Source organism: Perca fluviatilis, chromosome 11, assembly GCF_010015445.1.
Source record: "Perca fluviatilis chromosome 11, GENO_Pfluv_1.0, whole genome shotgun sequence".
Taxonomy (NCBI): Eukaryota; Metazoa; Chordata; class Actinopteri; order Perciformes; family Percidae; genus Perca; species Perca fluviatilis.
In genome coordinates this window covers 12,909,957-12,919,708 of record NC_053122.1, presented here as the reverse complement: position 1 = coordinate 12,919,708, position 9,752 = coordinate 12,909,957, and the positions used below count along the sequence as shown (strand labels likewise).

Genomic DNA, 9,752 nt, shown 5'->3' with positions numbered 1-9,752 from the left:
TTTTTTTTTTTTTTTTTTTAAAATTTTTTTTTTTTTTTTTTTTTTTTTTTTTTTTTTTTTTTTTTTTTTTTTTTTTTTTTTTTTTTTTTTTTTTTTTTTTTTTTTTTTTTTTTTTTTTTTTTTTTTTTTTTTAAAAAAAAAAAAAAAAAAAAAAAAAAAAAAAAAGAAAAAAAAAATAATAAAAAAAAAAAAAAAATTTTTTTTTTTTTTTTTTTTCTTTCTATTTAAAATTTTTTTTTTTACAAGTAGCCTAGTAGTAATATGTGTATCAGCTTTAATAATACCGTGGTACTTGCAGTGCCCTTTTCTCCCTTGTGTTTCCCTCTCCTCTTGTGTCTTTCATGTCCCTGGTTTGCCTCTCTTTGTGTGTGTCCCGTTCCCGTCCTGCCACTCTCCTGGGCCCTGCCTGCCAGCACACCTGCCTGCAATCGGCTCATCACCTCTCTCACATATCAACCCCAGCTCTTTCCTGTCTCGTGCAACATCAACCTGTCCACGCTGCTCACCCTCGTCCACCCATCATGCCTGGTCTGCCATCCACCATCGACCCTCAGCCCTCTGCCTTGGCCAGCCATCTTCTTGCCTCCACTCCACCTCCATTCCATATAGTGATTACCATGTAGCCTAATGAAGACATTTTTTTCATGTTAAATAGAATCGTTTCAAATCCTGCTTTTAGAATTCTAGTTTCCACATTTATGGTATGAGATAGTTAACAATGATCTTCAGACTTTTACCTTCAGATGAACTACAAGATTCAAATCAGCTCTGCTGCACTTTTTCTTCAGTATTACACTTGGTTCCATACAAATTAATAAAATATGAAGCATAATTGAAAGCACTTTGGCTTTACTTGTGTTATCTCAAATATTTAATGGACTGTTGTACTTTACTGCTTTAATTAAGGGTTATTCATGTTAATTCATGTTTGGTTATCAAAAAACACATTTAACCATTTAACTCATTGCAGATAGTTTCCATTTTATTTGCAGAAATTTCAGATTTCCACTGCTGAGACTTCCGCCATCATCATCAATACAAGGGAGGTTAATGGTATTCGGTTTGAGCCTCCCAAAAGGATATCAAAAATAATATGATTTACAGCAGGTTTATTTTCCCACAATGTGCCTTTCGTTTTGAAAAATCCACAGATCACACTGTGAAGAGTTTTTATTGAGTGCAACGGAAATCTTATTTCAGTAGAAAGTAGATCTCAGAAAACAGTTACTAATTGAAGTACCATGCTACTGTATTCGTTTAAGGTAAAAACTGACAGATTGACTGAAAATATAAAGTTTGTCCTGAGCCAACGTGTCATTCATATTAAAAGGGTGTATCTCTGAGCATGAATGTTGTCGGTAACTTCCAAAACTATCAGCTGATTAGATTTTGAGATATCTTGTGTGCTGACATTTGGTCTGAGGGTGGCACAACAACAACACCAATGGAGTGTTAAGTAATATAAGTATTGGGACTACAGTTTGGTAGATTTGCTTTGTGCAGGCTTGTCTGATTCACGTTGATTCTTCAGGGTTGTCTTATTTCTGTCGGAGAAAGGAATACACAGAGGAGTGTGTTAGTTAAGTTGTGGGGCATTTTGTTACATTTTCTGTGATGTATTTCATATTTCTAAGCCTTTTTGTCGACAAAACTGCAGAAAGAAGTGCTGTGTGTCATTCATATTGATCCCAAATGGAATAGGCTTCATGTTTTAATATTTAATGATCAGCAGTCTTAAGAGATATTTTGCTGATTTAAATCTTTTAGCACCCGTGCCATGGTGGGAGGCCAAAAACCTTACATTTAAACACACTGCCCACACAGACATGACACAGAGCTGGTTTAAAATCGGCAAAGTGTCCCTTTGAGATTATTTTAAAGTAGCTAAATTCTAATTTGGAGATGCTGATAAACAGTTCAAACTGACCTAAGATAAAAATCTTAAAGGACAAGTTTCATTTCCACAAAATGTTTACATTATTTGTAATTTGCCCCTTTTCATTTAAACAGACTATAAATGCTGTGCCTTGATACTAATTACCGGATTCATTCAAATAAAGTTTTTCCTGCTTAACTACTAAAGCATACACAATAAATAGCTTTACAAACAGACTTATCTAATTCACACACACAGTTATACAGCACACTTCACTAACAAGGACAGACTGTGGGGTCAGGGCCTTGATTAATTTGTCATCAGGAGATGCTGTTGGCTTGTAGCTTGCTTACCTGTTGCCCTCAGCCTCATCTGTTGAATCAGGAAGCTCTTTTCTCCTGGTCTCAGGAAGCAGGAAGCTGAGAGCTCCACTGATCAGTGAAAGGCTGCTGAAAACGATGGTGGGTATGGACCAGTGGTACACGGCCAACATGTTGAGCAACGGGGACAGCAAGCCTCCAGCTCTGCTTGCAATGGAGACCAAACCAGAGGCTGTTTGTCTGAAAACAGAGACATACAGAGCTTAGACATGCTCTTTTACCATAAATAATTTCATCATGGACTTAGAAACCTTTTTTAACTCAGTGAAAACATGCATCATACTAAACTAAACTAAAATCCCATAAACCTTCCTTAATAGTTTAAATAAGTTACATTGTAACTTGTGGTAAGTACATACAATTGTCCAACAATGATTGTTTTGCCCCAGTGCATTTCTCTTGGTTAGAAACCTGCCTAACATTAACTGACTAATAAGAAGAGTAACACCGTTTAGTAGCTGAAAGACCTTATTTGTCCTGTGTATATTAGATTAATGTGACTGCAAAAGTTGATTAACACTTAAAGCTTTAGTGCATAACTTTTTGGTCACGGAAGGCTTGTATCACGTAGACTCACCGACAGATTTGTTGTCATAACTTAGTATTCCTCATGGGGGCAGCAGAAACTATGCACTATAGCTTTAAACAGTCAAGCAAAATAAATATAACCATCATAATAAATTTATATAATAACATATAAAATGTATTATTTGTCACTTCCCTTAAGGTCAGTTCAGTTCAGTTCAATTTTATTCATATAGCACGTTTAAATCAACCATAGTTGACCAAAGTGCTTAACAAGCTCAAAAAACCCAAACTGATAATATACACAAACAGTACACAATACAAAATAACCAACAGTAGAAAAAAAAAGAAAAGGACAAGGTGTCAAAGCTCAACTTGAATTGAAAGCCAACGAATAGTAGTGGGTCTTAAGCAAGGACTTGAATGTTTCAACAGTCCAAGATGTTCTTATATGAATAGGTAAACTACTCCAGAGGTTTGGAGCAGCCACTGCAAAGGCTCGGTCACCTTTTATTTTTTAACCTGGATCTCGGCACATTGAGGAGCATCTGATTGGAAGACCTCAGTGTTTTGACAGGTTTGTGGACATGTAAAAGCTCAGATAAATAAGAAGGCGACAACCCATTTAAAATCTTAAAAACAAGCAATACAATTTTAAAATCAATCCTGAAACAGACAGGAAGCCAGTGGCGCGTGGCCAAAACTGGTGTAATGTGGTCACTTTTTGGTCCCGGTTAAAAGTTGAGCTGCTCAGACTAATTGTAACCGACGAAGGGATGACTGATCCAATTCAACATATAAAGAGTTACAGTAGCCTAATCGAGACATAATAAACGCATGTATGACTCTTTCGAAGTCAGGTAGGGCTTGACCTTAGCCAAAAGTCTCAGCTGGAAGAAACTGGTTTTAATAACAGAACTAATCTGTTTGTCAAATTTAAAAGCACTGTCAAAAATCACACCCAGATTCTTGGTAAAAGGACGAATATGGGAACCTAAAGTACCAAGAGAATCTACACAGGCACTAAAATGTTAAGCACGACCAAACACAACAATTTCAGTCTTATTGTCATTGAGACAGAGAAAATTCTGATCCAACCATATTTTGAGCTCTCTCAAGCAGTTAAGCAAAGGCTGAAGTGTGTCCTTATCATTGTTTTGTTTTTTTACAGGCAAATAGATTTGTACATCGTCTACAAAACAATGGAACGGAATGTTATGTTTTTTTTTAAATGGACCCCAAGGGCAGCATGTACACAGAAAAGATCATGGGTCCCAAAAGGCCAAAACAGTCACCAAATATTTAACCCTGGCTGGGCAGTTTACTCTTAAAGCCAACTAAACAAATAGCAGGCAAGCCAACAGTAAACATACTGTCATCCTTTAGTGGTGTCACAACCAATCAGAGGCAAGTGCTATATCACTTTGTAATTGTACTTTTGTATGTTGTTACAACCCCGCCTCTGCAGTGCAGGGGTGGTTCCTCCTGCAGGCAGAGGAGGGCCGTTAGTGATTGAAGCCACCTGGGCTCAGGATTTTTAAGCTGCTTCTAATCACTTTTCTCTCTCTCTCTGCTCCTCCAGGTATGATCCTGTTTTGTTTGTTCCTTTATAGTTTTACTTAGTTTCCACTCAGTCATTTTCACACACACAGACTCACTCATCCATGCATATTACAGACACCTTACATTATGACATTCTCACACCTCATTCCTTTTTCTTTGTTTAAAGTTAATAATTTTGGTTTACAATAAAATATCTTCTTGATTGGCCTATACTTGTTGTTGGTGTCCCCTCATTCTTTGCCACAGGCCATGAGCCGGTTTGTGACAATGTATCTTTCTTATGAACACGCACTTATAAATGTATCATTCACTACAGTGAGATGGAGTGACTCAGATGGAGGGCTTACCGAAAAGATGTTGGGAACAGCTCCTGAACATACACATTGCATATGGATCCTGCCCAGTTCATGAAAAAACGTCCTGAGGTTGCTAACGTGGTAACAGCCACAGCATTACCTTGAAGATAGTTACACAATGTCAGATAAATGAAAAACTGTAGTGTAGAACAAGCAACCATGCTAGCGACTTGTTCTTAGAATGAGGCAATCCATCCAATATTGTTGAGATTTTACTCTGAATCAAGAATGTCAGCCGGCTGGTGGAGCTAAAGAAAAAGTTAGGACATCAGTACATTAGGATACATCTTCTGGGAACCACGAATATCTGGTCAAAATTTTATGGCAAGCTAATCAAAAAACAGACAAAAATCAAAGACACACCATCTGGAGTGCTTTACCTTGAGGAACAGCTAGGATTAAGATGCACAACAATCCCCCAATCAGAAGAGTTGACATCAGTGACACTTTCCTCCCCAGTGCCTCTAACAGCCAGATGCAAAGTATATGAGCTGGTAGTTCAGTCAGACCAAACATGAGCTGCGTCAGGAAGATGTCCAAGCCCAAATTTCCCACATTGAATGAAAGGCAGTAGTAGGTAACATTCAAGGAGAACCTGAAGAAAAGGAAAAATAGGAAACAATTATTAAATCATTTGAAATACAAATTGTCATATGCATCACAATGCATCATTTACAGGCTCAGTAGTGTTGTTATGTGTATCATAAAATGTAACTTACCATGCCAATATTATGGTAAAAAAATACTTCCTAAGCACAGATGATTGCAAAAGGATTATTATGCCTCCCTTTTTCTCAGTTTCTTTCTCAACAATCTGTAATGCACAGGGGGCGGACACAATATCATGCTAACATTTGTGTCTGTTAGCAAATCATGTCATCCAACAGCCTTGCAAAAGGATTCTTGAGTCAAGAGCTCTCAGTTATCACAGTTCAGAGACAGACACTTCATTACATTGTAGAAATCTTACTTAATATAATATTTTCATCATAAATTGCTGGTATATGTAATATTTCATTTAAGTATTGAGACAAAGGCAAATAAAGATTTTTTTTTTTTGTAAAGGGTAATAACCTTGTCCAGCAGAGACTCTGAAGCAGTGCGTTTGTTGATGGCTGCCACTTTGGTAATCAGCTGTTTAGCCTCTTCTGTCCTTCCTTTGCTTAACAACCACCTGGCTGACTCTGGAATAAACCTGATAGAAACAAGGAAAGTAAATCAGTAATACATAATTTACTTTCAAAACAATAGAGGGCAATAACAAGGGTGCATGCAGACCATATGTAAACAGCAACAACTGCAAGTGGAGCTGCTGTGATTAGTTGAGCTAGTCTCCAGTCTCTGATGAAGTAGATCACACCAGCAAGGACGCACTGTCCAACTGCACCAAATACCTGAGTCACACATGATCCCCATGATCTTTTGGACACCCCAATCCACTCAGTAGCTAGAAACAGGAAATCAAACAGTTAACCAACCTTGAATTTGTTAGGTAACATTTCTACCCCTGCCAAGAATGATGGAGCCCCAAAACTGATAAAATGTTGTGGTAAAAATGGTAAAAAATGGTGAAAAAAAAAAATGGTAAAAAAAAAAGAAAAAAATAATAATAATAATCTTGGTTAAACTCATGTTAAACTATTGAAATGGAGTGTAAAAAGAAGTATAATTGCTAGTTGATTAAAAAAAACTTTTTATTATTGTTGTGGTCCTTGATGAAGACAAGAGATGGTGCCAAGGTGCTAAGCTAACTTTGTTAGCGTTAGCTGACTAAAATGCTTTAGTAGAGGCTTAACTGTTACAAGAGTTTACAGTGATGCTACAGCAGTAGGCTAGTTGTACAGTAACGTTATATGGTTGATTAATATTATCTGCACTGCCTGGTGTAGTTTTATCATAAAAGTTAGTTGTTGCTCAGTTAGCTAAAACAAGTGTTTTAGTTTAGCTAACTAGCTAACACTGTCCTCTTGATTGCTGCACTGTAGTAAGGAAAAGCTTGTTTTTTTATGGTGGGGAAAGATTAATGATTAAATGTGTATAAGTGAAATTAAATGTGTTCCAAGAAAAAAATAGGAATAGGAAAATAAAGAAAAATAAACCGAGCTAGTGACTGTGGTCATATGAAGACAACAGCTTGTGAATTTGCATCATGAATCAACAGTTAAACACGTCTTAACAAAAACTCACTGTTTTCACATGTGAGATGATTGAGAATACTGTACCTAATATGACGCCGTTCAGTCGAAAACCTCCATAGCCAATTCCCATAATGAACTGGGATGCCAAATATAAATAAAAGTTGGGAGATAATCCAGTTGTTACAGTAAATATGAGCATCACAATGACTGGAATCTGAGCTGCTCGTTTACGGCCAAACCTGGAACAGATAAAACCCTCAGGTAAGTGACATAACCTTCTCTTTTGTAATGGATTTTAATTGATAAAGATGACACCAGGTCAAGAACACATTATGTACAATTTCAAGTAGGCCGACACTTACGATTCAGCAAAAGGTCCAAATAAGAGACAACCAACAAGAATGCCAGCCATCAACATTGTCTGTGCCACTTCCAACAAATTTGCCTGGTCACAAACTAGATCAAACTGTAGAAAAATGAAACCAAATGGTTAATGAAGGAGCATTTTATAAAGATTATTTAATATCTGTATTATAAATGACCATGAGACAGACCAATCACTTACATCAGTGACTATGGTGGCCTCATACAGTGTGTTGTTGTACACCCATCCGTTCTGGCACCCTGTGGTCTCATTGAGTCCAAACTCCTTGATGTCACCAATGTCCCAGTCCACAGGGACAAACATCTGACACCTGCTGAAGGTCCCGTCCTCTTCCCGGGGCAGAGTCAGGTTCAGCTGATCATCTGTGGTCAGGTTAGAGTCGGCCTGAAGGATCCAGTCTGTGTTACAGTGTCGCTCCGGATCTGACTGGATAAAAAATACACTGGCAAACTGAAAAGGCAGAATAACATTAGGGAAGCAAAGAGCAAAAAGAGTGATCTTTTGAAATAATCCAAACTCTCCTATATTCCGGAGAATTTCTCCAAAATCAGCCATGTTCAGGGAGATGATTTTCAGTTAACGATTCTCCTGGAGGATGACCTTTAACCAATGCCTGCCCATTAATGTTAAACCCTGGACTGTATGTTTCAGGAAAGCTGAGACTGCACTTAAGTAGACATTTCATTTTGTAGAAGAGGTAGTTTTATGATACGTCAGGTGTCACTCTTGTACTTTTTTTTTCTGTGTGACATCTTCATATAATTGTGCCTTGGCCTAAAGCCCAGAAAAATTTACCTCAGCATTCATTTCATCAACAACTTTTTTTATATAGTATAGTCGTATTACAAGAATTTAAGCACTCTTGGAAAATACAAAAACATGTGGTGGCCTAGTGTTGTTGAATGTTAGGGTGTCATAAACATAATCTGCTATTCCAAGCACAGCTACTATAACAACCAATGCCACCGTGAATGATGATTCTTTGCAGACAGTGTATTTTGCTTATCCCTCACAGAAAGTGCTGTTGATCTTTTAAAGGTCCCATGACATGGTGCTCTTTGGATGCTTTTATATAGACCTTAGTGGTCCCTTAATACTGTATCTGAAGTCTCTTTCCCAAAATTCAGCCTTGGTGCAGAATTACAGCCACTAGAGCCAGTCCCACAATGAGCTTTCCTTAGGATGTGCCATTTCTGTGTCTGTAGCTACTGAGGAGGAGAGGTGGGGCGGGGGATTGCCTTGACCAACTGCCATTTTGCTCGTTTGAAAGCCATGATGTCTCTTTCTCATGGGTGGGCCAAATTCTCTGGGCGGGCAAAGCAGAGAAAGGGGAGGTAACCTTGCTCCTTATGACCTCATAAGGAGCAAGATTCCAGATCGGCCCATCTGAGCTTTCATTTTCTCAAAGGCAGAGCAGGATACCCAGGGCTCAGTTTACACCTATCACCATTTCTAGCCACTGGGGGACCACAGGCAGGCTAGGGGAATGTATATTAATGTTAAAAAACCTTTAAAAACTTTACAATCTGCAGACTTATCAAACCTCTCTGCCAGCACTCTTACATGAAAGGTAAACCTGCTGCCTTTTCACAGTGTAACTTGTCAGACTGATACTGCTTACAAGCATACACTCTGCGACAAGGGGTCACACATAGATATTGCTTTGTATGAAGTGGTCACATGTAAAAGAAAGTTTTTGAACCACTGCTCTGTAACAAGGACACGATCTTGGATGAGATATTATGTAGCTGTATAGCTTTACACAGTTCATTTACTAACAGTATATTGCATCCTGGTATAATCAGGCACAACTGCTGACTGTAAAACTCAACCTCGTGTTAGATCACATTTTAACTTAGACAGTAAGTGGTATCCGATAGTTGGCAAATCGTAAAGCAATACTGGCTTGTTTTTAGACAAGATAAGGCAAGGCAAGGCAGCTTTATTTATATTGCAGATTTCAGCAACAGGGCAATTCTAAGTGCTATACATAAAACCTGAAAGAGCAGTTAGTAAACAATTAAAAACAATTTAAAAAACAAGAATACATTTTACAGTGGAGTATAAGAATTTAAAGAACTGAGAGATAACTACGCGAATAAAGAGCAGTTAAAGTGATGGTTCGGAGTAATTCACCCTAGGGTCCTTTGCACCATGACCTTGAGCCAAACACCCCCCCAGAAGCTTTTTTCACCTGGGTCTAACATTGGGGGGGGGGGGGGGGGGGGGGGTGGGGAGGGGGGGGGGGTAATGGATTACCACGTTTGTATCTTGTTACTTAACCCACTAATAATGCCCGAAATGATACCAAACATCTACAGTAGTACAAAAATAGGTTATGCTCGCAAAAAGAGATGGATTGGAAAGTTTGTAGTACACGTTCAGAGCGTAGGAACAACTTGCCTGCTCTCTTCAGCTCTCTGTTGCTGCTGCTGCTACCTGCAGTTAGATGCTTAGGGTTCGCTCTACAAATTACTACAACCGAAAAGAGTTACAACAAAAATATTTATTAATTCAATGATTAAATAA

General features: G+C 38.1%; 1 protein-coding gene across 1 annotated transcript; it reads right to left on the bottom strand.

The window, feature by feature from the left end:
* Window positions 1–510: 510 nt before the first annotated feature.
* On the bottom strand, window positions 511–8,270 carry LOC120567760 (solute carrier family 22 member 13-like). The gene is made up of 10 exons (XM_039814769.1): window positions 7,404–8,270; window positions 7,201–7,304; window positions 6,923–7,077; window positions 5,979–6,147; window positions 5,775–5,895; window positions 5,420–5,514; window positions 5,081–5,295; window positions 4,692–4,800; window positions 2,230–2,436; window positions 511–1,544 (listed from the first exon to the last, which is right to left on the bottom strand). Exons 1-10 carry the CDS (start codon window positions 7,776–7,778, stop codon window positions 1,475–1,477), a joined length of 1,620 nt encoding a protein of 539 aa, XP_039670703.1. The 5' UTR covers window positions 7,779–8,270; the 3' UTR covers window positions 511–1,474.
* Window positions 8,271–9,752: the final 1,482 nt, after the last annotated feature.

What these genes read in the sequence shown, in the direction of transcription:
- LOC120567760 (XM_039814769.1), bottom strand. Translation starts at nt 7,778, where the DNA reads ATGGCTGATTTTGGAGAAATTCTCCGGAATATAGGAGAGTTTGGATTA. An exon ending in AGGCCACCATAGTCACTGAT is followed by an intron (nt 7,305 to 7,403) that starts GTAAGTGATTGG and finishes ATTTTTCTACAG; the next exon opens with TTTGATCTAGTTTGTGACCA. An exon ending in CAGAGTCTCTGCTGGACAAG is followed by an intron (nt 5,515 to 5,774) that starts GTTATTACCCTT and finishes TGTGCATTACAG; the next exon opens with ATTGTTGAGAAAGAAACTGA.